A 27,860-nucleotide genomic window follows, 5' to 3' on the forward strand; every position below is an offset into this window, starting at 1 on the left:
AACAATAACATGAAAATGCAGTAAAATACAAAACACTTACAAGCATGAATAATATAATGTAATGCAATTTACAGATTCAGTTTCAGATACAATTATCATCTGACTGGTGTAATGAAAGTGTCTGTCTCGGTGCGGGGTCATTTATGGACCACTCACTAAACCAGCGAACTGAGTGGTATATGTGCTTTCTAACATGCGATGTACATGGTTTTGGGAGTGCACAGGATAATGTAAAATGCAATCAATACAAATACAATTCACATACAAACAGCCATGATTAATCAATAACAACACAATACAAAGCAATACAATACAATACAGTACCATACATACAATACATTTGTATGATAGTCGGTCGTGTCTGATTTTGACTGTCAAAACAGCTGAGGAAGCAACTGCTGTCCTGACTACCCTGGGCTAGAATCTGATTGTAGTGGAGAGTGTCTTTCCCAGCTTACGTCCCCACTCTCTCAGTCGAGAGGGTTTTAGGGCAGTTGGTGTTGGGGATGGCTCCCAAAGGCCAACTAGCCCCCGAGGCTGTAGCACTAAGTCAGTGCAGTCTTTTTGCCTTGTTTTAGACATTCCAGTGGTATTGCTCCAGTATGCTGCTCATCCCAAGCCCCCTCTTCACAGCTACGACCATGTTGGCAGCAGGAAACTATTGATGTTAGGTCACCAGGACGCCACACACACACACACACACACTGACTACTGCAGAATCACTTTGGTTGTGTTCAGTTGTGCCTGTTTTGGTTGAAAATATGTAGGACGCCATGTACTAAGCCTCTTACTGATGACAATAATCTCCCTTTGCCATGGAGCGAGTATTCCCTCCAGTGTGGAGACTGCCACCATTTCCAGCCATTGACACGCCCCCATGAATCTGGCAATAAATCTAATATACCTACAGAATTGTTAGTGATACAGATTTACCAAACACACACACACACACACACACACACACACACACACACACACACACACACACACACACAGAGAGAGAGAGAGAGAGAACATTTCTTTGTCTTTTTAGAGGACTATTGATAACATATTCTGAATATCTTTAGACTTCTGTTGCTTGTAAAGATATTCATTAATTCTTTTGTGAAAACACCTTTTTGGGAGGGAGATTGTTAATTTGATCATGCAAATTTTCATTCATTCATTTTGATAACTATATGTTGCCCTTTGCTGACCACAAAAATGCTTTTTTGGCATTGAAAGAACAAGATCCAAAACCTCTTGAACATCCAGTCAGCACTTTGACTCATCTTCAAATAACATCAGTAAACCCAACCAGGCATGACTGATCTATCAGCAAACCCAACCAGGCACGACTTATCTTCAGATAACATCAGTAAACCCAACCAGGAATGACTCATCTTCAGATAACATCAGTAAACCCAACCAGGAATGACTCATCTTCAGATAACATCAGTAAACCCAACCATACATGACTCATCTTCAGATAACATCAGTAAACCCAACCAGACATGACTCAACTTCAAATAACATCAGTAAACCCAAACAGGCTTGACTCATCTTCAAATAACATCAGTAAACCCAACCAGACATGACTCATCTTCAGATAACATCAGTAAACCCAACCAGACATGACTCATCTTCAGATAACATCAGTAAACCCAACCAGGCACGACTCATCTTCAGATAACATCAGTAAACCCAACCAGGAATGACTCATCTTCAGATAACATCAGTAAACCCAACCAGGCATGACTCATCTTCAGATAACATCAGTAAACCCAACCAGGCATGACTCATCTTCAAATAACATCAGTAAACCCAACCAGGAATGACTCATCATCAAATAACATCAGTAAACCCAACCAGGAATGACTCATCTTCAGATAACATCAGTAAACCCAACCAGGAATGACTCATCTTCAGATAACATCAGTAAACCCAACCAGGAATGACTTATCTTCAGATAACATCAGTAAACCCAACCAGGAATGACTCATCTTCAGATAACATCAGTAAACCCAACCAGACATGACTCATCTTCAGATAACATCAGTAAACCCAAACAGGCTTGACTCAACTTCAAATAACATCAGTAAACCCAAACAGGCTTGACTCATCTTCAAATAACATCAGTAAACCCAACCAGACATGACTCATCTTCAGATAACATCAGTAAACCCAACCAGACATGACTCAACTTCAAATAACATCAGTAAACCCAAACAGGCTTGACTCATCTTCAGATAACATCAGTAAACCCAAACAGGCTTGACTCATCTTCAGATAACATCAGTAAACCCAGCCAGACATGACTCAACTTCAAATAACATCAGTAAACCCAAACAGGCATGACTCATCTTCAGATAACATCAGTAAACCCAAACAGGCATGACTCATCTTCAGATAACATCAGTAAACCCAAACAGGCATGACTCATCTTCAGATAACATCAGTAAACCCAAACAGGCATGACTCATCTTCAGATAACATCAGTAAACCCAAACAGGCATGACTCATCTTCAGATAACATCAGTAAACCCAAACAGGCATGACTCATCTTCATATAACATCAGTAAACCCAACCAGACATGACTCATCTTCAGATAACATCAGTAAACCAAACCAGGCAAGGTAGGCAGCCCAGTACAGTACACCCAGAAATGTGACGTGTGCTGCTGCTACATGTGCAGGATGGCTTCTTTGAAGGGGAGCTGACGGACGGACGACGAGGGCTGGTTCCCTCCAACTTCATTGAGCGTGTGGCTGGTAAGCATGTGATATACAGCTACAGCGTGGCGTACATGTACACATATGCAAACGCTCACTTATATGCAAACACACATGAATGTAAGCACATGGATACACACATACACACACAGATGCATGCATACAATATGCACATGTTCATACAAGCAATTGCTTGTTCAATCCAACTTCGTTGAATGTGTTGCTGTAAAATACAGCAGTTACCCATGATGTACATACATGCACATACTCACATTTATATGCATCTGTACTCATGCAGACACACACACACACACACACACAAACATATGGATCTGTGTGTGCACAGATGCTGACATGTCTGCATGCACACGTGCGTGCGCGTACGCGCACTCACACACACACACACACACACACTCACTCACTCATGCATGCACACCAGAAAACAAAACAAAAACAAATTTGTATACACCCATCCCACATACTACAAATAATTGCAATCAAAAGTTGTTTTAAAGCAATAAAAAAAAAAGAAAAAAGCATGGAATATAACTGCACTGCCTCATGGTTTGTCAAAAAACCAAAAGTTGTCTGACTGGTTCTGACTCAGGGCTGACAGTGACATGTTCTGACTGACTCATTTGACTGTGATCTCTCTCAGGTCTCTGACAGAAACTGACTCAGGGCTGACAATGACATGTTCTGACTCTGTCCCATATGACTCTGATCTCTCTCAGGTCTCTGATGTAAACTGACTCAGGGCTGACAGTGACATGTTCTGACTCTGACCCATTTGACTCTGATCTCTCTCAGGTCTCTGATGTAAACTGACTCAGGGCTGACAATGACATGTTCTGACTGACCCATTTGACTCTGATCTCTCTCAGGTCTCTGATGTAAACTGACTCAGGGCTGACAATGACATGTTCTGACTCTGACCCATTTGACTCTGATCTCTCTCAGGTCTCTGATGTAAACTGACTCAGGGCTGACAGTGACATGTTCTGACTCTGTCCCATATGACTCTGATCTCTCTCAGGTCTCTGATGTAAACTGACTCAGGGCTGACAATGACATGTTCTGACTGACCCATTTGACTCTGATCTCTCTCAGGTCTCTGATGTAAACTGACTCAGGGCTGACAATGACATGTTCTGACTGTCCCATTTGACTCTGATCTCTCTCAGGTCTCTGATAGAAACTGACTCAGGCGCTCGCTGAGTCTAAAATTTCACTGACTGAATCGGACACTGGTTGTGACACTTGTCTGTGTATCAAGCCAGCCATCTGACAAGAGCTGGCTCTTTCTTTTTCTTTTAATATATATATATATATATATATATATATATATATATATATATATATATATATATATATGGGGTTTTTTGTTTTGTTTTTTTAATAGATGAAGACCTGGGCGAGTTCCACGCGGCTCTGGCACTGTCTGGGAGTAATGATGACAGCAATCACAGTGCAAGTGAGTCAGTCAGCAGACATCATCCACGTAACATGTTACGTAGAGAGATTAGAAACAGAACAAAACTGGGGGTCAGATTCCAGTCTTCCGTTCGGCTCTTTCTTCTTCTTCTTCTTCTTTTTTTTTTTCTGTCGTTATTGTAAATGTAGGTAGGTAGTTGTTGGTCTTCCTCTCCTTTTTGTTGTGTTCTTGTTTTTAGAAGTGCTTGTTGCTGCTCTGCTTCCTCTTTGGTTTTATTCCTGTTATCGTCAGTGCAGTTAGTTGCTGTTCTTCTGGTCAGGCATCTGCTTGGCAGATGTGGTGTAGCGTGTATGGATTTGTCTGAACGCAGTGACGCCTCCTTGAGCTACTGAAACTGAAACTGCTGTTCTTCTTCCACATCTTTTTGGTTTTGTTCTTGCCTCTTAGTCTTTGTCTGTCTCTCTCTCTCTCTCTCTCTCTCTCTCTCTCTCTCTGTCTCTCTCCCAGAAAATCTGTCTTTTCAGGTGTATTTTCTTATGGCATCCAGAAACAAAAGTTTCTGGAAAAATGTGGCTCTGTTTGATTTCAAAGCATTGAAGCAGCTGTATTTTTAGTGCCACTTAGCCTGTGATATATAAGCATGGAGCATGTATTCATGTGTTTGGTTTGAACTAATTCTATTTACTTTTGTTTAGAATCTAGGCTGTTTTTTTGTGTCTGGTATTTGTTTAGCAGTTATGTAATACCTGCTTCAGACAGGGCTGGGAGTAGGGGGAGGGGGGGAGGGCAGGGGGGGGGGTGCTGTGGCATATTCTGAATAAAATATTGGCATTGGCATTCTCTGTCTCAGAGCCAGGGCCCAGTCCTCTGGATAGCGACAATGAGGACATGGCTGACGGCAAGTTTGGTAGCGGCATCAATGGGAGAGTCAGCAAGAACATACTCAACAACAACAACAACTCGTCTGGTATATGCTTTGTGTTTCCTCGTCTTCTTTTTTTTCTTTTTTTTTTTTTTTTTTGAGAGGGGGGGTGGGGGGGGGGGGACAAGGGAGGCTTTTTGTTGTTAGATATTCTTGTTTTCTTGTTATTTGTCTTGTTGCTGTTGTTGTTTGTTCTTCATGTTAATCTTTCCCTTCCTCCTCCTCCTCCTCCTCCTCTTCTTTTTTTTTCTTCTTTTTCTCCCCCTCCTCCTCCTTTTCTTCTTCTTCATAGTCATCATTGTCGTCGTCGTCGTCCTCCTCCCCCCTGCTCCAGCTGCTGCTGCCGCTTCTTTCTATGGATACAATTGCTGTTGTTCCTCTGCCTTTCTTTCCTTTCATCTCTTCTCTCTGTCGGAGTCTGTCGCTGTTCTACACTACAGCGCCACCCGTTTTTTTGCATTTTTTCCTGCATGCACTTTTATTTGTTTTTCCTATCGAAGTGGATTTTTCTGCAGACTTTTTCCAGGAAAAACCCTTTTGTTGCCATGGGTTCTTTTACGTGCGCTAAATGCATGCTGCACACGGGACCTCGGTTTATCATCTCATCCGAATGACTAGCGTCCAGACCATCACTCAAGGTCCAGTGGAGGGGGAGAAAATTCGGCGGCTGAACCAGCGCGCTCAGATTCTCTCGCTTCCTAAGCAGACGCGTTACCTCTGTGCCATCGCTCGTGTGTGTTTCTGTCCGTCTGTCTGCGATGAAGAAATACGGCAGCAAAGAAAGAAAGAAAGAAAAAAAAAATCTGTAGCATCAGATCCTCATGTGCAGATGATTAGTTGTCTTCTTCAGGTGTTGTGGAAATGGCATGGGGGATGGAAAACATCAGAAAGAAACAAAGAAAGAAAGAAAGAAAAAGGAATGAAAGATGATTGATTTCCAGCAGGTTTATCTGGGCCATGTGTGATGATCAAAACATGTTATTACTTCCTTGCATGCTTTTATGATATCGTCAGTATTGTAAGGCCATGTCTGCATTTCATTTGTGCTTTGGAAAAGAAATACTTGAACAGAATTGTTAGTTTGGTGGGGGGTTTTTTAAGCTCAAAAAGAGCATTAACAACAGTGGTGACAACAGTATGTAGAAAAATAACAGAATATGCATACATGTGCACATGCACATGCTCACACAAGACACTCACATGTATGCATGCACACACACACACACACACACACACACACACACACACACACACACACACACACACACACACACACACACACACACACACACACACGCACACTACACTACAGAACAGATAGACACACACAGAGACACACACACACACACAGTAACACACTCACACACTGATCGTCACTACGCTACACTACACTATGCTACACTACACTACACTACACTCACAGAATCACACACACATTACACTACACTTCAGACACTCACACACATATGTTTACACACACACACACACAAACACGTACGATGCAAACACACACGCACACACGCACACAAACACCATCAAGCATGCATGCACAGACACTTTCACTTACTCGTATGCATACACCATAATTTCTTCCCCCCCCTGGCCTCCCCCTCCACCCCCCACTCAATTTTTTTCCTACCCTCGTCTGATATCAACTTGCAGTGAAAAGATGTTAAACAAAATAACGAACACACACACACACACACGCACATGCACATGCACGCACGCATGCACGCACACACGCACGCATTCTGTTGTCCTCCCACGTCCCTCCTTCTGTCTCCTCTCCCTCCTGCTCCCACCACCACCATTATTTTTTCTTCGAGAAGCTGCTTTGAGACAGTTTTGCTGAGAACTGTTCCACTGTCAGTTACAAAACGGATTGATGTAATAATAATGATGATAATGGACCCTTTTCCAGCAATGTGTCCAGAAAACTGGGCCTGGTGCTTCACAAAACTCATGTTATACATAGCACATTATATCAGTGTTGCACATGAACACACACAAAAATCTACCCATCAGACTGTATGGCCGGAAGAGATGGCATTGTACAATGCCTTTGACCACCATCTGTTGTTTCAGATGTTTCCGGAAGAGATGGCATTGTTCAGTGCTGTTGGCTGCCATCTGCTGTTTCAGATGTTTCCGGAAGAGATGGCATTGTTCAATGATGTTGGCTGCCATTTGTTGTTTCAGATGTTTCCGGAAGAGATGGCATTGTTCAATGATGTTGGCTGCCATTTGTTGTCACAGATGTTCCCAGAAAACATGACATTGTTCAATGATGTTGGCTGCCATTTGTTGTCACAGATGTTCCCAGAAAACATGACATTGTTCAATGATGTTGGCTGCCATTTGTTGTCACAGATGTTCCCAGAAAACATGACATTGTTCAATGATGTTGGCTGTCATCTGTTGTCACAGATGTTCCCAGAAAACATGACATTGTTCAGTGATGTTGGCTGCCATTTGTTGTCACAGATGTTCCCAGAAAACATGACATTGTTCAGTGATGTTGGCTGCCATTTGTTGTCACAGATGTTCCCAGAAAACATGACATTGTTCAGTGATGTTGGCTGCCATTTGTTGTTGCTTTTTGTGGTCGGGGTTCGAAGCTCTGTGTCGGCATGGTGTTGTGTCCTTGGGGGGGAAAGGCCCTTTACTCCGTTCTTCCTCACTCCACCCAGCAGGTGTGAATGGTTACCTGACTTTGGTTAGGGGGAAGGTTGAAACAGAGGAGGGTGAGACTTGGGCCCTGCTTTCGTTTCCTATGCCAGGCCCTAGACACGGTGGGCGTGAATTCAATGTCCCACTGGCCGTAATGACCTTTAACTCATTCTACTCCAGGTAACAGTCAGTTCCTACTATGATTACTTCCCGTGTGGACCAGGTATGAGTATTCTCGCACCAACACACTATTCTAATTTCATGTATTTCTTGCTTGGTACAATCGGCATTCTGAACTGAACTGTTTACGGATTCTGAAAGCATGAAAAGGAAGCTTTGTTTGACCAGTGAAATCAACAATTCTCCATCGATTTTCGCCGTTTCAGTGAACCACCCTGTTTTTTCTCCAGCGGTCTCATTTACTGCTGGTCCAGGGCAGTGAATGTAGCAGGCATTGTGTCTGTAGGGTGGAATGAGTTAACCTTTTAATGTGGAGTGATGGCCTAGAGGTAACGCGTCCGCCTAGGAAGCGAGAGAATCTGAGCGCGCTGGTTCGAATCACGTCTCAGCCGCCGATATTGTCTCCCCCTCCACTAGACCTTGAGTGGTGGTCTGGACGCTAGTCTTTCGGATGAGACGATAAACCGAGGTCCCGTGTGCAGCATGCACTTAGTGCATGTAAAAGAACCCACGGCAACAAACGGGTTGCTCCTGGCAAAATTCTGTAGAAAAATCCACTTCGATAGAAAATAAAAATAAAACTGCATGCAAGAAAAAATACTAAAAATATTGGTGGCGTTGTAGTGTAGTGACGCGCTCTCCCTGGGGAGAGCAGCCCAAATTTCACACAGAGAAATCTGTTGCGATAAAAAGAAATGCAAATACAAAATGCAAATGCAAATGCAAACTTTGAACCTTTATTTCAGACGCCCCCCACCCACAGCAGCTGGTGCTGGACCGACAGCTGACGACGAGCGTGCTCATCAGCTGGCGGCCCCCCCCGGGGACTGGACGGGGGCTCGGTGCAGGCGTACCACGTGTACCTGAACGGGGCGCTGAAGGCCACCTTGAAGGGCAGCGAGAGGACCAAGGCTCTGCTGGAAGACGTGGACGCCAACCAGGTATAATAGGCGCTTTGGCAAAATGTCTTAATAGATAGATAAAACATAGCAAATGGCAATCACAGGGTTGTATGTTTGCAAAATTCTGGACATTACCTTACCCATTCAGGACATGGATTATCTTACCAGTTCTGGATGCGTACCACCTTACCTGTTCTTGACATGCATTACCTTACCCACTCTGGAATTCACCAGGTTACTCATCCCGGACATGCACCACATTACTCACCCTGGAACTACTACTACTGCTACGACTACAACTACTACTAAACCTTTCCCATCGTTTCCTTTCAACAGAACCATCGGATCAGCGTTCGGTGCCTCAGCAACCAAGGTCAGTCCAAGGATGGTCAGTGCACCATGCTGATCGGGCGAGATGTGCTGCCCGTGCCCACGGAGGTTGGGGTGCGCAGCGTGACGCAGAGCTCGGCCTGTGTCAGCTGGATGCCGGGGAACAGCAACCACCCACATGCTGTCCTGCTGAATGGGCGTGAGGCCAAGGTGGTGCCGGCAGGGGTCTGCAGTCACACACTGACAGGTTGGGGTCTTCTTCTTCTTCTTCTTCTCCTTCTTCTCTTTTCCTTCTACTTGTTCTTCTTCTTCTTCTTCTTGTTCTTCTCCTTCTCCTTCTTCTTCTTCTACTTGTTGTTGTTGTTGTTGTTCTTCTTCTTCTTCTTCTTCTTCTTCTTCTTCTTCTTCTCCTCCTTCTCTTTTCCTTCTTCTTGTACTTCTCCTTCTTCTCCTCCTCCTCTTTTCCTTCTTCTTTTCTTTTCCTTCTTCTTCTCCTTCTTCCTCTTCTCCTTCTTCTTCTTCTCCTTCTCCTTCTTCTTTTCATTTCCTTCCTCTCTTCCTGTTGCTGGTATGACAACCTCACAATGCCTGTCCACCCTTGGCCCCCATGTCTGCTCCATTCTGGATTTTTACAGCAGCTTTTTTTTTTTTTTTTTCCTGGGCTTGCCTCATTCTGGATGCTACCCTATGGATGATGTACCCATACATATGACAGTACCTTCTACCCCACCTGGCTTTTCAAGATTTGACCCATGGATAAAAATCAGTGGGGGGTATGAATAGGTTGTTACAGGCGGGGGCAGGGGGAGGGGGGTGCTTTTTCAGTAGAAATAATATCCCCATCTTCTGGAAATTCTGTTGTTGAAATTTTCTGTTTTCTATTGCTCTTCTTGTTTTTTCTGGCCTTTTTCTTTTATTTTTGATCACCTCTTCATTTTTTTTTATGCATATATTTTATAAGGCAAAAGAAGAGGCTTTGGTTTTGTCTTCCTTTGCCAAGCCCTAGACACAGTGGATAGGAATTCACTGCCTTCCTGTGCCCAGCCCTGGACACAAGGGATATGAATTCACTGCCTTCCTGTGCCCAGCCCTAGACACAGTGGATATGAATTCACTGCATTCCTGTGCCAAGCCCTAGACACAGTGGATATGAATTCACTGCCCTGGATGGCCCTTAAAGGCAATGAGACATTTAACTCTCTCCATACGAACGGCGAAAGAGACGACGTTAACAGCGTTTCACCCCAATTACCATCATCAAAATATTGCAGGCGGAAGGCTCTTATACTGAAGAGGTGAATGTTGACAAAGAATACCACAATTTTGACGACGGAAGCTAAAGGTTGGGTCATTCAGACACCCACTGGACATCCGAGGGGTCTGTGTAGAGGAGAAGAGAGGACTGGCCGTACTGAATGAGTTAACCTTAACCTTGAGTTGAGTCTTGTTCTGCCTTCTCTCCCCTGCTGACTGATTGTCATGGTTGATGCCCCATGGACTTGCCAGATCCTCCTGTTTGAAGCCAGTAAAGAGTGTTGTGCATTGTGTCCCCCCCCCCCCCCCCCCCAGGGCTGGCTCCCAGCACGGTGTACCGAGTGACCATCACCACCAGACCGCTGGCCGGCCCTTACGGGGAGAAGCACAAGTGGAGTCAGGACAAGGTATCCTGCAACATTGAGTTCAAGACGCTGGTCGGTGGAGGTGAGTCAGGGAGGACTGTCCTGGTATTTTGCTATGATCACAAAATAAAGCCACTGTCCTGGTCCTGTCAGGTAAAAAAAAAATCCACGTATCCAGCAGTGCAGGTGGTCAGATGGTGGTGTGTTTCTTTTTGAAATCTGGTCATGTAGCCACTGTACCTCTTCAGAATGGAGAGATAGTGAGCTTCACACTGGTATGTCAGTCACTGCCTACCTAAAAGTTAATATTAGAGGCACGGTGCAGACAGCGTCCCCGCTCTGGAACGCAGGGTCACTCATGCATCAGGACAGTGCTATTATTGCACACACTGTGGCAGCAACTTTTGACTTTCTGGTGGAAAATAGTGTACAGGTGGTCACATATCCCCCACATTCTCCTGATTTGTTCCCTTGAAATTGGTTCCTGTTCTTTTTAGTCAAGCCACAGCAGACAGAAAGGCAGTTTTAGAGTGCTGAAGGTGCTCAAGCTTTCTTTGAGGGCGCTGTTTTGGGTGTACTGATAACAGTGTGGTTGGGTGCTATGGACATGTGGTTTTAACTCTCTCCGATCGACGGAATGCATGAGCATTCCTATATAAAATGTATTCGGATTCGGACGATGGAGTGGAATAGCAATTCCCAAAAATAAAAATCCATCACACGCTGTACACTTGATTTTGTGATTAGCTAAGCAGAGTGCACTTTCTGGGTCACTCCACAACCGAATGGTATGATTGGCCAGCCTGTCATGTGTGGCCTGTCTCGCACACACGCTGACAAAGTCACTGACCAGTCACCTGCTTGCGTGGCAGCCTGTTAGCAAATGGTGTCTGAAGCGGGTTCTCAAAATGTTGCGGAGCGAACAAGGCAGTGACGACAACATTTTAGTGTTGCCGAAGTACTTGAAATGCTACAAACTGAAGGGTCAGACATCGAAAAGGTGGATGATGATGAAGAAGAAAGTGAATTAATTGCAGAAAGTGAGCATGGGTATGGTGATTCAGGGTGAAAAAATTGGCATTATTTTCTACATAATGGCAAAACTGTAAAAATAAGATGAGAAATTTGATTTTTTAATATGTAATAGCCCAACATGTAATACACCAGGTCTGACAGTTTCATTTTCTTACTCTGTATTTTGTGTTTTTTGTAATTTTTTTTCCAAACCCTTACAAATGGGCTGTCTGTGGGGAAAAGCAAGGGAGAAAACTTGCCATCCCAATTGAGTTAAAGAATGGGGAAATATGCAAAAGCCGAGGGATGATATACCAAAAAGCTGGTACAGTCATTTAGTTTGTCAGTGCACTTATCAAATGCCCCTCTTACATGTCTGCATAAAGCTGTGTATTTTAGTCAAACCTTGAAGGGGGGGAAGTTATGGTTTTTTTGTTTATGATTGACGGGTTTTCTGTGGGTTCTTCTTCCTCTTCCACAGCTGTTCCAGACCCGCCCCTCAACGTTCAGGTGGAGGCTGGGCCAAGGGAGGGCACCCTGCTGTTAACATGGCTGCCGGTGACCATCAATTCTTCAGGCTTTTCTAATGGCGCTGTGGTCACAGGCTACGTCGTGTACGCTGACGGAAATCGAGTCAAAGAGGCCAAGGGACCTACCAGTGAGTGAGGGGTTGTTTGTGGTGTGTGGCAGGGTTTTGTTTGTGGTGTGTGGCAGGGGTTTTTTTGTTTGTGGTGTGTGGCAGGGTTTTTTTGTTTGTGGTGTGTGGCAGGGTTTTGTTTGTGGTGTGTGGCAGGGGTTTTTTTGTTTGTGGTGTGTGGCAGGGTTTTGTTTGTGGTGTGTGGCAGGGATTTTTGTTTGTGGTGTGTGGCAGGGATTTTTGTTTGTGGTGTGTGGCAGGGATTTTTGTTTGTGGTGTGTGGCAGGGATTTTTGTTTGTGGTGTGTGGCAGGGTTTTGTTTGTGGTGTGTGGCAGGGATTTGTGTGTGGTGTGTGGCAGGGATTTTTGTTTGTGGTGTGTGGCAGTGTTTTGTTTGTGGTGTGTGGCAGTGTTTTGTTTGTGGTGTGTGGCAGGGATTTTTGTTTGTGGTGTGTGGCAGGGATTTTTGTTTGTGGTGTGTGGCAGTATTTTGTTTGTGGTGTGTGGCAGTGTTTTGTTTGTGGTGTGTGGCAGTGTTTGTGGTGTGTGGCAGTGTTTTGTTTGTGGTGTGTGGCAGGGATTTTTGTTTGTGGTGTGTGGCAGGGTTATTTTGTTTGTGGTGTGTGGCAGTGTTTTGTTTGTGGTGTGTGGCAGGGTTTTGTTTGTGGTGTGTGGCAGTATTTTGTTTGTGGTGTGTGGCAGTGTTTTGTTTGTGGTGTGTGGCAGTGTTTTGTGTGTGGTGTGTGGCAGTATTTTGTTTGTGGTGTGTGGCAGTGTTTTGTTTGTGGTGTGCGGCAGTGTTTGTGGTGTGTGGCAGTATTTTGTTTGTGGTGTGTGGCAGTATTTTGTTTGTGGTGTGTGGCAGTGTTTTGTGTGTGGTGTGTGGCAGTATTTTGTTTGTGGTGTGTGGCAGTATTTTGGTGTGTGGCAGTATTTTGGTGTGTGGCAGTATTTTGTTTGTGGTGTGTGGCAGTGTTTTGTTTGTGGTGTATTTTGTTTGTGGTGTGTGGCAGGGTTTTGTTTGTGGTGTGTGGCAGTGTTTTGTTTGTGGTGTGTGGCAGTATTTTGTTTGTGGTGTGTGGCAGTGTTTTGTTTGTGGTGTATTTTGTTTGTGGTGTGTGGCAGTGTTTTGTTTGTGGTGTGTGGCAGTATTTTGTTTGTGGTGTATTTTGTTTGTGGTGTGTGGCAGTGTTTTGTTTGTGGTGTGTGGCAGGGATTTTTGTTTGTGGTGTGTGGCAGTATTTTGTTTGTGGTGTGTGGCAGTATTTTGTTTGTGGTGTGTGGCAGTGTTTTGTTTGTGGTGTGTGGCAGGGATTTTTGTTTGTGGTGTGTGGCAGTGTTTTGTTTGTGGTGTGTGGCAGTATTTTGTTTGTGGTGTGTGGCAGTATTTTGTTTGTGGTGTGTGGCAGTGTTTTGTTTGTGGTGTGTGGCAGTGTTTTGTTTGTGGTGTGTGGCAGTGTTTTGTTTGTGGTGTATTTTGTTTGTGGTGTGTGGCAGTGTTTTGTTTGTGGTGTGTGGCAGGGTTTTGTTTGTGGTGTGCGGCAGTGTTTGTGGTGTGTGGCAGTGTTTTGTTTGTGGTGTGTGGCAGTGTTTTGTTTGTGGTGTGTGGCAGTGTTTTGTTTGTGGTGTGTGGCAGTGTTTTGTTTGTGGTGTGCGGCAGTGTTTGTGGTGTGTGGCAGAATTTTGTTTGTGGTGTGCGGCAGTGTTTGTGGTGTGTGGCAGTATTTTGTTTGTGGTGTGCGGCAGTGTTTGTGGTGTGTGGCAGTATTTTGTTTGTGGTGTGTGGCAGTATTTTGTTTGTGGTGTGCGGCAGTATTTTGTTTGTGGTGTGTGGCAGGGTTTTGTTTGTGGTGTATTTTGTTTGTGGTGTGTGGCAGTATTTTGTTTGTGGTGTGCGGCAGTGTTTGTGGTGTGTGGCAGTGTTTTGTTTGTGGTGTGCGGCAGTATTTTGTTTGTGGTGTGTGGCAGTATTTTGTTTGTGGTGTGTGGCAGTGTTTTGTTTGTGGTGTGTGGCAGGGTTTTGTTTGTGGTGTGTGGCAGGGTTTTGTTTGTGGTGTATTTTGTTTGTGGTGTGTGGCAGTGTTTTGTTTGTGGTGTGTGGCAGTGTTTTGTTTGTGGTGTATTTTGTTTGTGGTGTGTGGCAGTGTTTGTGGTGTGCGGCAGTGTTTGTGGTGTGTGGCAGTGTTTTGTTTGTGGTGTGTGGCAGGGTTTTGTTTGTGGTGTGCGGCAGTGTTTGTGGTGTGTGGCAGTGTTTTGTTTGTGGTGTGTGGCAGTGTTTTGTTTGTGGTGTGTGGCAGTATTTTGTTTGTGGTGTGTGGCAGTATTTTGTTTGTGGTGTGTGGCAGTATTTTGTTTGTGGTGTGTGGCAGTATTTTGTTTGTGGTGTATTTTGTTTGTGGTGTGTGGCAGGGTTTTTGGTTGATTTTTTTTTCATGTGGGTATTTGTATTTATATTTCTTTTTATCACAACAGATTTCTCTGTGTGAAATTTGGGCTGCTCTCCCCAGGGAGAGCGCGTCACTGCACTACAGCGCCACCCATTTTTTGGTATTTTTTCCTGCGTGCAGTTTAATTTGTTTTTCCTATCGCAGTGGATTTTTCTACAGAATTTTGCCAGGAACAACACTTTTGTTGCCGTGGGTTCTTTTACGTGCGCTAAGTGCATGCTGCACACGGGACCTCGGTTTATCGTCTCATCCGAATGACTAGCGTCCAGACCACCACTCCAGGTCTAGTGGAGGGGGAGAAAATATCGGCGGCTGAGCCGTGATTCGAACCAGCGCATTCAGATTCTGTTGTTTCCTAGGCGGATGCATTACCTCTAGGCCATCACTGTGCGGATATAGATAATGAGCAAAATGGTGTATGGCATTATTTTGTGTGTGTGTGTGTGTGTGTGTGTGTGGACATTATGAGCAAAATGGTATGTGGCATGATTTTTTTTTCTTTGGTATACATAGATAATGAGCAAAACAGAACAGCGGAAAAGGCATTTACACGCACACATACACACTTAATAATAATAATAATAATAATAATAATGGGCATTTATGGCACTTAATCTTACCAAAGCCCAAAGCGCTTACAAAAACAAAAATACATATAGGACAAGTATACTGGGACGAAACAACACAGGCATCAAGGGACAGTCACCACTTCCACCACGATTTTGCCATTCTCTTATCACGCACACAACAGACGCACACACAAACTGGAGAGGAATGAAATAAGAGATGCCAATCAGGATGTGAAAAGTTTTTAAGAAGTGGTTTTAAGAGAAGATTTGAAGGGTGACACACACTGAAAAATTTAGCAACATCCTAACAGTTTCATGTGACCATTCATCAGGTTCCAGTTTTTAGGTTTATGCAAACAAATGTTCACGTTCATGTGACCATTCATCACATTCCAGGTTTTAGGTTTATGCAAACAAATGTTCACGTTCATGTGACCATTCATCACGTTCCAGTTTTTAGGTTTATGCAAACAAATGTTCACGTTCATGTGACCATTCATCAGGTTCCAGTTTTTAGGTTTATGCAAACAAATGTTCACGTTCATGTGACCATTCATCAGGTTCCAGTTTTTAGTTTCATGCAAACAAATGTTCACACACATGCACTCTCTCAAAAATTTGACTTAGATACCTTTGATTTGAATTAAATTTTGAAATATAAGGGTTTTTTTTAGCTTTCATGCATAGAAAAGTGCATGTGCACACGCACACACACACACACACACACCAACACAGAAGCATGCACCCCCCACCCCACTCCGACTGTGTGTGTGTGGGGAGGGAGAGGTGGGCTGTCTGCAAACAATTGATTGTTTCTGTCTGTGTGGGTTAATATGTGGGTGGCACTGTCAACTCAGTGGCTCAAGGAGGGGTCACTGTGTTTAGACAAATCCATATACGCTGTGCCACATCTTGTAGCAGATGTCTGACCAGCGGCATAATCCAATACGCTTAAGTGTAGAAATTTTTACGTGCCCTGTATAAATTCAGGAAGACTATGGCTTTGCAGTCACATCTTCCTTGAGACTGAGGGACAACCATTGATTTTGCACGCACAGAATTATACACACTTACACACACTGAAAAATTTTACCAACATCCTAACAGTTTGTCGTGATCATTCATAAGGTTCCATTTTTTAGTTTTATGTACACGTATGTTTTTTTTTTTGTTTATGTCATTATTGTTATCATTATTATTCTTTGTTTATGTCATTATTGTTGTCATTATTATTCTTCGTTGTTTATGTCATTATTGTTATTATTATTCTTCGTTTGTGGGCTGCAGCTCCCATGTGCATGTAAACGAGTGGGTTTTTATGTGTATGACCATTATAACCCGCCATGTAGGCAGCCATACTCCCATTTTCAGGGGTGTGCATGCTGGGTATGATCTTGGTTTCTGTAACCCACTGAACTCTGACATGGATTACAGGATCTTCAATGTGCATATTTAATCTTCTGCTTGCATGTACACACAAAGGGGGTTCAGGTACAAGCAGGTCTGAACATATGTTGACCTGGGACATCGAAAAAAATCTCCACCATTTACCCACCAAGCATTGTTACCGAGATTCGAACCAAGGACCCTCAGATTGAAAGACCCGACGCTTTAACCACTCAGCTATTGTACCCGTTGTTATTATTATAAGTCAGTTGGATTTATTGACATGACGGTGCACACACTGCAGACGACCACATGGTGCTGAGCCGAGAGGACTTCAGGGGCCACGCCCCCAAACAGCTGACCGTCCGCACGGCCACAGTGGACCATCTGGAGTCGGCTGACTCAGCGGACGTCTTCCTCCCCCACACCCTGGTCAGGGAGCTGTCGGCAGCTACGGCCCGCGGTGTGGCCGCCGAGGCCATGAGGGCAGCCAGCGCCAGAAAGGTAAGGTCATGGTCAGAACGGTGTGACAGGACAGGTCTTTGTGGACTTGTGTGTGCTTTGGGTTTAGATAGTTATTACATGATGGTTGTTAATGCTCTACAAACTGTAGGTACATAATCGTTCTTTTAATGCCCTGTGTACAGGTCTTTGTCAACCTGTGTGCTTTCGGTTACTTTTGTACATGCTCTACAAACTGTCAGTTAGTACATGATTGTTCTTTTAATGCCCTGTGTACAGGTCTTTGTCAACCTGTGTGCTTTCGGTTACTTTTGTACATGCTCTACAAACTGTCAGTTAGTACATGATCATTGTTAATGGTCTGCATATTGTCAGTTAGTACATGATCATTGTTAATGGTCTGCATACTGTCAGTTAGTACATGATCATTGTTAATGATCTGCATACGGTCAGTTAGTACATGATCATTGTTAATGATCTGCATATTGTCAGTTAGTACATGATCATTGTTAATGATCTGCATACTGTCTGTTAGTACATGATCATTGTTAATGATCTGCATACTGTCTGTTAGTATAGGATTGTTGTTAATGCTCTGCATACGGTCAGTTAGTACATGATCATTGTTAATGGTCTGCATACGGTCAGTTAGTACATGATCATTGTTAATGATCTGCATACAGTCAGTTAGTACATGATCATTGTTAATGATCTGCATACGGTCAGTTAGTACATGATCATTGTTAATGATCTGCATACCTCAGTTAGGACATGATTGTTGTTAATGATCTGCATACCTCAGTTAGGACATGATTGTTGTTAATGATCTGCATACGGTCAGTTAGTACAATCATGATCATTGTTAATGATCTGCATATGGTCAGTTAGGACATGATTGTTGTTAATGAATTGCATGCGGTCAGTTAGTACAATGCCCTGCAAACCACAGCTGAAACTGTTGGTCTTTGTAGACCTGTGTGCTTGGGTTAGTTAGTACATGATCATTGTTAAGTCTGTGCAAATGTTTATAGCTGTCTGAAAATGTTATCCAAATGACAGTGGTGTTCAGTTTGTGTGTGTGTGTTTGTGTGTGTGTTCTATTGTTTAGCCTACCTGATATTGTTAATATATGATTTCTGTAAAATGGAATAAAAGACAGATATGATTGTGGGAGGGTGTGTGTGTGTGGGGGGGGGGGGGGGGGGGGGGGGGCGAGCGGTTGCAGCCTGATCAATGAGTATAACAGACTGTAGACAGAAACAGTCAGTCCCTGGTGATAGATCTAGACAATTGACAGAGACCTGAAGATCTTTTCTTCTTTTGAATCAACGCCAAGGGAGATGGTATTTATGCTTTCCTCCCTGTTTTTTTAGTCCAGTAGAAGACCCTGTACACTACAAAATGATTGGTTTCAGCACTGCTGCACAACTTTTCTTTAGCTCTGTCCGTGTAGTTTTTCACTCGGGAAACAAGTGATGGTGGAAGAGTAGCTTGGTTGTCTCTTTGATTGATTTATGTTTCATTCGCTTCAGACACAACAGGATTTTGACTGTTGTTTTTGTCTTGCCAGGCTCCTGAAGTAGTACTCCATAACACCATATTTGTCACTTTTGTCACTTTGTTGTTGATCCATTTCAACATCAGATTAAATGTTGCTTTGTGGAAAAAGCCTGGGTTGTTTGTGGTGTGGGTAGTGTTGGTGGTGGAGGGGTGTGTGTGTAAGAGAAGGGGTTGGGGGGGGGGATGGTGAGAGAGATAGATGTATGCAAGATAAACAAAAAAAAAAAAAAAGGAAACAACCGTTTTTATTATTATGATTATGATTATTATTATTATTATTATTATTATTCTTCATTTTCTTTTAATTTTGTATGCATGGTTGATTACACTTTTAGCTTCTGTATTTATTTTAGCTTCTCATTTTACTTATGGCCTTCATGGTCGGCTGGGCTCTAAGCAATATTTTTAATTTTTAATTTTAATTTTCTCATTTTACTTGACGCAGGTGATTGTTATCATTGCAGTTTTACTTAAGTAAAGTCTGTGGACCGTTTGTGTAGCACTTGTGTGCAACCACAGTGAGTAAAGGTGTGAAACTGTGTAAAATGAATCAACAACTGACCAGATAATACAGTTGTAGGCAATATTAATTACACATTTGCTTACACACACACACACACACACACACACACACACACACACACACACACACACACACACACACACACACACACACACTTTATTGATAGATACCAATTTTAGAGTCCTATGTTTTAGTCTTTGTTCAGACTTGAGTTTTTAACCATCAAAACCCTTCTACCCAAGCATCATCATTTCATGATAATTTTCTAACATGAACCTGTAACTGAAAACTTAGGAATAGTTTTGTACATATAATGTATACAGTCAGTTTTATGCATGCTGTAACTTACATCAAATTTTTTCTTGTTCATTTGAGAGTTTGCTAATAGTTTGAATAAATAGATGAACCATTGAATAAATAAATAAATAAAAAACCACATAAAACCTCAGATCAGACTTCAGAAGAATCAGAAGTCATCTGTTGATGAATGTGAAGGCCCTGTACATCATTTAGGCTTCGTTTCGAAGAAGACTACAATTGTCAAAAAAGATGTTGTCCTTGTCATGTACAGTTCCCAATGAGTAGAAGGCAGAGACTGTGGCAGTATGGCTCCAAGGTGATAGTCTGTCCCTGTTTCTTGGAATGCACAGAATCTTGATTTTGACAGCAAAAAAAAAAACAAGACAGGAATGCACAGAATCTTGATTTTGACAGCAAAAAAAACTAGACAGGAATGCACAGAATCTTGATTTTGACAAAAAAAAAAGAAAAAAAAAAGACAGGAATGCACAGAATCTTGATTTTGACAGCAAAAAAACAAAAAAAACTAGACAGGAATGCACAGAATCTTGATTTTGACAGCAAAAAAAAAAAAAAAAAAAAAAAGACAGGAATGCACTGAATCTTGATTTTGACAGCAAAATTAAACAAAAAAACAACCAAACAAACAAAAAAAAAACACCCCAAAAACTAGACAGGAATGCACTGAATCTTGATTTTGACCCCCCAAAAAATGTAATGTGAACTATCATTGTAATCTCTTACTTGAAAGTGCATGTTTGTTCATGGAATATTCAAGGAGCAAGTGTCGCAGTAGATACTTCTACTTCTCCACTGATTGATTTTGAAAAAAAGAAATTTGGATTCTGAATGCAGAGAGCAAGTTTAATCATGAAGACACTGATGCCGAAGAAAAGGACTGAGCAAAGAAAACAGCACACATGTTTTTGTTTGTTTTTTTTACTTCTGGAAAAAAACTTTGTAGAGTTGAACTTGTCAAATGCATGGTTCAGCATGGGAGGTAATGCTGCATGATAACATGATTTTTTTTTCTTCTGGGAACTGTGCCCTTGAGTTGGTAGATGTAAAGGTTTGCATCCAGGGAGGAACTGAAATGTTGCATGGTTTGATCACTGTTGTTTTTAAGCAGAAAATGTTATCTTTCTCTCTTTTTTTAAGATAAATTTTATTTGTTTGCTTTTCTTTAAAATTTTCCAATTTGTGGAAACACGTTAATTGATGTTCATGGATTTTCTGTTCTCTTTTCAGTCTGTCTGCCTCTCTGCTCTCTCTCTCTCTCTCTCTCTCTCTCTCTCTCTCTCTCTCTCTCTGTTCTCACTGTCTTGTCTTTTTCACCCTTTCAGATGTCTCAGTGCAGCCTGTTGAGGATTATTTCAATGGCTTTGAGTGTGTCTATGTGAATGCTGCATGCGGTTTTTTTGTTTGAAGAGGTCTGTTTCTTTGCCTTCTCTCCCCTCCCTGTAGTCCCCTAAGGTCAGCGGTGGCGGGGGCGGTGGCGGGGGCGGGGGAGATCAGGCCGGCCATGAGACGGACGAAGAAATCGAAGCCGCCTTCCAGGAAGCTGAGAGCCCTGTCAGTAGACTTGTCCTCCTCATGGTTGCACCCTCTGTGTGTGTGTGTGTGTGTGATCGTGTGTGTGTGTGTGTGTGCGCGTTGTGATGTCTTGCCTCCATGTCACATTCTGCAAGCAAGTTTCTACACTTTTTTTTTTTTTTAATTAATTTGCCACTGCACACTTGGCTTCAAGTTAACAAACTGGTAATATAACAGATAAATATTTTATTATAGAATAAGCATATTAGATGAAGATGGATATATTTATGAATCAATGCTATGCTTGCTTTATATTTATGAATGATCATTTAACTGATAAATAATTAATGTTATGCTTGCTTTGATAGTTTGTATGAATGATGATTCAACTAAAATAGAAATGAAAGAGATAGATAGATAGATAGATAAACCAATGCTATGCTTGCTTTGATAGTTTGTATAAATGATGATTCAACTAAAATAGAAATGAAAGAAACAGATAGATAGATAGATAAACCAATGCTATGCTTGCTTTGATAGTTTGTATAAATGACTAGATAGGTTGATAGCTAAGAAACAAGACAGACAGACAGACAGACAGAAACCAAGACACAACTCCCCAGAAAGTTCTGCTTTCTCTGATTGTTCAGAGACCAAAGTCTGCTGGTCAAGCAGCTCTGCTGCCTTGCAGTGTCAATAAAGATCAGCTCTGCTGCCTTGCAGTGTCAATAAAGATCAGTTCTGCTGCCTTGCAGTGTCAATAAAGATCAGTTCTGCTGCCTTGCAGTGTCAATAAAGATCAGTTCTGCTGCCTTGCAGTGTCAATAAAGATCAGCTCTGCTGCCTTGCAGTGTCAATAAAGATCAGCTCTGCTGCCTTGCAGTGTCAATAAAGATCAGCTCTGCTGCCTTGCAGTGTCAATAAAGATCAGCTCTGCTGCCTTGCAGTGTCAATAAAGATCAGCTCTGGGGGTTTTGCTGACCAGTTGGTGGTCCATGCATGCCCCCTTTGCTCTCATTCTAGTGGTAGTGACCCACAGTTTTTCCTGTAAGCTTTTCTCACACATAGAGATCTGACAGTTGAAAGTGGAACTGTTGACCGGCAGTTCTGTCTGTTTGCATGGTGCATGGTTAAAGATGAGCATTCATTTGTGTACATGCCTTCGCAATATTTTGCACACATGCAAATATATTACATAGGTGTCATTCCAAGCATGCTTATGCATCCACACACACACACACACACACACACACACACACACACACACACACACACACACACACTTATGCAAATGGATACTTACATTCACACATTTACTCATCTAATAGCATCATTGATGAAGAAACATGAAAGTAAACACATAACTGAAGTGTCACAATAACTCAAGTGGATGATTGTTCTTAACCTGTTGTAAAGCACTTAACAGGGACAGGGTAGTTATTCTTAATCTGTTATGAAGCATGTCAAGCTCGTTAGCATGACCTGAACCAGTGATATGATCATGAATTCTGCTTGTTTTCAGAACTGTAAGCTCAACTAGCTTTTGAAAAAAAACCCTGTCAGTGCTTTTGACCTATTTCCCTTCTATTAGTTTGTTGGTATTTGATTTACGCCAGGATTCTTTTGATTTCATGTCATTTGATGAATTATTTAACTGTCGGATTGTTATTTTCTTTGCTTAGTTATTTATTCACCTATGTTTTGTGAAGACGTTTTATATTTATGCAACTTGTTATGCATGTTTCCTTGAATAGCATTTTGTGTGGCCTCTTCATTTTTTTTTTTTTTTTTTTTTTTTTTTTTTTTTGTCCAAGATAAAAGCTGGCAGTATCGTTAACACTTTTGATTTGTCTGGTCTGTGCTCTGGTGCTTTTTAAAATTTTTCTTTCTTTAATTTTAGATCTTTTTAATTTTGTTGACTTTAATGAAATTGTGAATTGTTAAGAGTGATAACTGAGTGGTATTTGTCCCTCTGGTCAAGTTTTCTGTGATCAGTTATTTTCAGTGTTGTGACTAACTGCAGGAAATGATCAGTAAAGTGAGTAAGTAAATGGATGATTTGGTTTATAAGAAGATAGAATAGTGGTAGTTAAAAAAAAAAAGATATTATACTGAAAATTTTCTTTTATGTATGAAGACCTTGGCCTTTTTCTTCTTTGGTTTTTGTTGTTGTTGTTTGTGTTTGTTTATTTTTTGTTTTTGTTTTACTGTCCTTACAAGAATAGAAAGATAGAATTCTGGAGAGAAAAAAGTTCCCGAGACAACATTGTCATGTAGAATTAATTATATTGTCAAAGTTTTTGTTTGTTTCATTTTTTAGATATATTTTTGTTTGTTTATTTTTAGATATATATATATATAAATACATATATATATATATATATATATATATATATATATATATATATATATATATAAAATACATATATTAAAGTATTGGCTTAGAGTTTAGACTCGGATTTTTCATTCTGTGCAGTCATCTTTATTTTGCATAACCTTCTTTTTTTTTTTATTATGATATTATTTTGAGATAATTGAAGATTTATTTATATTGATGAAAGACTTCATTACGGTAAAAGGCAAAAAATACAGTATATAGAGGGGTATAGAACAGTTATCCTGTATCTTGACTTTGTTCCGCCTTCATTTACCACAGTGATAACATGTTTCACTTTTCCACACAAAAAAAAACAAAAAAAAAAAATCTTTGCATGTATTTTTGTATTGTAACTCTTATTCACTTTCTTTCATCATTGCACCTTTTTTTTTTTTTAACTGATGCTTTTATTGGAGAAATAGAGAATAATAACCCTTCATAACAAGAGTATGATATGCTTGTATCTATCGTACCTACAGCAAATAACGGAGCTTTGGTTTTAATTCATAAAAAGGGGGGAAATAGGTAAACTGCAGAATCCTGTAGATTTGTAAGGGAATGGAAAGCATTTTACAACTGTCAGGGCCATGTTGAAACAGAGAGGGGGTTATGTGTGGCCATGCAGTAAAATAGTTTTCATGTACCGTGGGAGCATGGTGGATTTTTTTTTTTTTTTTTTTTGATCCGCTACATATCGTTAGGTGTTGTGGCAGAATCAGTTGCAACGGTCCAGTGTCCACCAGTGATCAGTGTTCAGGGGCCCATTTCAATGTGGTTGTTGTGTCCTTAAAAAAGCCACTTCACTCCGATTCTCCTCTCCACCGAGGTGGAATGAATGGGTACCTCACTTCAGCTGGGGAAGGTCAACTCTTTCCATACTAACGGCGAAAGAGACGACGTTAACAGCGTTTCACCCCAATTACCATCATCAAAATATTGCAAGCGGAAGGCTCTTATACTGAAGACGTGAATGTTGATAAAGAATACCACAATTCTGATGACGGAAGCTAAAGGTTGGGTCATTGAGACACCCACTGGACATCCGAGGGGTCTGTGTAGAGGAGAAGAGAGGACTGGCCGTACTGAGTGAGTTAAAATGGCGGAAAGAGAGAATTGGCCCCTGCCATCCTATGCCAAGCCCTAGACACAGTGGATATGAATTCACTGCCTTCCTGTGCCCAGCCCTAGACACAGTGGATATGAATTCACTGCCTTCCTGTGCCCAGCCCTAGACACAGTGGATATGAATTCACTGCCTTCCTGTGCCCAGCCCTAGACACAGTGGATATGAATTCACTGCCTTCCTATGCCAAGCCCTAGACAGAGTGGATATGAATTCACTGCCTTCCTGTGCCAAACCCTAGATACAGTGGATATGAATTCACTGCCTTCCTATGCCGAGCCCTGGACACAGTGGATATGAATTCACTGCCTTCCTATGCCAGGCCATAGACACAGTGGATATGACTTCACTGCCTTCCTATACCAAGCCCTAGACACAGTGGATATGAATTCACTGCCTTCCTATGCACAGCCCTAGACACAGTGGATATGAATTCACTGCCTTCCTATACCAAGCGCTAGACACAGTGGATATGAATTCACTGCCTTCCTATGCCCAGCCCTAGACACAGTGGATATGAATTCACTGCCTTCCTGTGCCCAGCCCTAGACACAGTGGATATGAATTCACTGCCTTCCTGTGCCCAGCCCTAGACACAGTGGATATGAATTCACTGCCTTCCTATGCCAAGCCCTAGACAGAGTGGATATGAATTCACTGCCTTCCTGTGCCAAACCCTAGATACAGTGGATATGAATTCACTGCCTTCCTATGCCAAGCCCTAGACACAGTGGATATGAATTCACTGCCTTCCTATGCCAAGCCCTAGACACAGTGGATATGAATTCACTGCCTTCCTATGTGAAGCCCTAGACACAGTGGATATGAATTCACTGTCTTCCTGTACCAAGCCCTAGACACAGTGGATATGAATTCACTGTCTTCCTGTACCAAGCCCTAAACACAGTGGAGATGAATTCACTGCCTTCCTGTACCAAGCCCTAGACACAGTGGATACGAATTCACTGCCTTCCTGTACCAAGCCCTAGACACAGTGGATATGAATTCACTGCCTTCCTGTACCAAGCCCTAGACACAGTGGATATGAATTCACTGCCTTCCTGTACCAAGCCCTAGACACAGTGGACATGAATTCACTGCCTTCCTGTGCCAAGCCCTAGACACAGTGGACATGAATTCACTGCCTTCCTGTCCCAAGCCCTAGACACAGTGGATATGAATTCACTGCCTTCCTGTACCAAGCCCTAGACACAGTGGACATGAATTCACTGCCTTCCTGTACCAAGCCCTAGACACAGTGGATATGAATTCACTGCCCCCCGTGGCTGCAGAAAGGCTTTAGGACCTGTAACGTTTTGACCAGCCGAGAATCATCCCATCCACTGTGGTCATGGGTACTCGCTGCATGATCACTGGTTGTCTCTTCTTCAGGGAAACCAGCACTGAGCTCACAGATAAAACCAAACTGGCAGGACTGGCTCTGTCTGTCTCTGAAGCTCTGAATAAAAGTTCACTAAAATCATGCACTTCTTGAACATCATCCAACAAGAAAATGAAAATAACTGCATAATAATCAACCACACTTGATTCCAAGTTTGGCTCTCTCTCTCTCTCTCTCTCTCTTCCTCCCTCTCTCTCTCTCTCTTCGGAGTTCTGAATAAAGTTAACTAAAAGCTTGCATTTAAAAACCTTGATCATCATCGTGTAACAAGGAAACAAAAATAACTGCATGATGATTGACCACACTTGATTCATGGGAAGTATGGTGTGGTAATAACATTGAGACATGGATACGGTTGTTCATGGCAAAAGCTGGATTTGATCAAAAATATTTATATTTATAAAAAAAAATTAAAAAATTTAAACCCCACTGACATGGCAATAGAAGACACAGCAACACTGGTCTCGGCTTGTAGACCGCTTTTCATTCAGATTCTGGAACTTCATTCTTGATCTGTCTGTCACGGCTTCACCAGAATCCCTTTAAGTTCAGGCTTGACTGGTAGAACTTAATTTGTTTGTTTTTTAGTTGTAGTTTTTTTTTGTTTTTTGTTTTTGTCTTAGTTATATAATGCTGCTGATCGTGGTATTTTTACACAATTGCTATTTTGATTTCTGTTTTGGGTCTCTGAGTCCGTGTGTTGTATAATACATTGTGTGTTTCACTGTGCACAGAGTGTTTGCATATTTTGTGTGCTTTTTGCTGATGTTCTAAATCAGCATCGTTTCTGGACTCTTTGAGTAATTGTAGTGTTGTCGTACATTTCTTGTGTCAGATTTTATCTTGTTTTAAAGCTTTATATTTGTTTTGTGTATTTGTTCGTGTGTGTGTGTGTGTGTGTGTGTTTACTAAGAGCAGTACTTCAGTGCTTGGTGATTTTGGTAGTAGGAGAAAGTACTTTTACAGCCACAAAAATTTTCTTAGATATTTGCCTTTTAATTTGTAGATGGCTTGTTCTGTTTTAATTTAATTGACATCATTTTGTTGTTTATTGCCAACTTTGATTTTTATTGATTGCATCTCAGAGCCCAGAAATTGAGACACAAATAGCCGAGCCATTCGCAGAAACTAGCAGTTCAGAGCTGTCAGACATTCTGGAGGTGGAGGAAGAGTTGGGTGGAGACGATTCCAATCAGAATGGAGATTCCTCAGTGGCTAACTTGCCGAGTCAGGTGACAACCGGGCAGCTCCTTGATTTTTTTTTTTTTTTCTCTTCTTGCTATTTGATTGGTTCATTTTTGTTAACTATTTTTGTTTTTTTTTGGTGCTGTTTTGTCTATGATGATATATGTAGGAGGCTCAGCTCCCACCCCACCCCCTCTCCCAACCCTTCTTCCCTTTTTTTTGTTTTTGTTTTTGTTTTTTTTATTTGTAGCTTTTCTTGTTTAGTTGCAGTTTTGAGTGTGTGGTTTTTACTTTTAACCATAGCCATGGATTAATATTGGGTTGTTGTTTGTTTTGTTTTGTTGTTGTTGTTTTTTAAGACATACAGTGTATCCTGGCTTTGAAATTCATACCATACAAAAAAATTGTGTTTTGTCATGTTTCAGTTTTTTATTTACTTAAAAGTTGTACTGAGGAACCAACAGCTCTGCATGAGCACACACACGCTCGCACACACACACACACACACACACACACATACATGTACATGTGTGCATGCACACATGCACACACACACACACATGCACATGTGT

The 27,860-nt window shown here is 41.9% G+C and overlaps 1 protein-coding gene across 1 annotated transcript in view; it reads left to right on the top strand.

Annotated features, from left to right (window-relative positions):
* The window catches only part of LOC143274668 (RIMS-binding protein 2-like), a 127,417-nt gene that overhangs the window by 72,722 nt on the left and 26,835 nt on the right, over positions 1-27,860 (top strand). The window contains exons 13-22 of the mRNA XM_076578541.1: positions 579-643; positions 2,676-2,751; positions 4,998-5,114; positions 8,715-8,860; positions 9,158-9,398; positions 10,721-10,852; positions 12,266-12,442; positions 17,128-17,327; positions 21,133-21,240; positions 27,189-27,335. Coding sequence (XP_076434656.1) covers positions 579-643; positions 2,676-2,751; positions 4,998-5,114; positions 8,715-8,860; positions 9,158-9,398; positions 10,721-10,852; positions 12,266-12,442; positions 17,128-17,327; positions 21,133-21,240; positions 27,189-27,335 — 1,409 coding nt within the window. The remainder of the gene's footprint in view (positions 1-578; positions 644-2,675; positions 2,752-4,997; positions 5,115-8,714; positions 8,861-9,157; positions 9,399-10,720; positions 10,853-12,265; positions 12,443-17,127; positions 17,328-21,132; positions 21,241-27,188; positions 27,336-27,860) is intronic.

This window comes from Babylonia areolata, chromosome 29, assembly GCF_041734735.1.
Source record: "Babylonia areolata isolate BAREFJ2019XMU chromosome 29, ASM4173473v1, whole genome shotgun sequence".
NCBI lineage: Eukaryota > Metazoa > Mollusca > Gastropoda > Neogastropoda > Buccinidae > Babylonia > Babylonia areolata.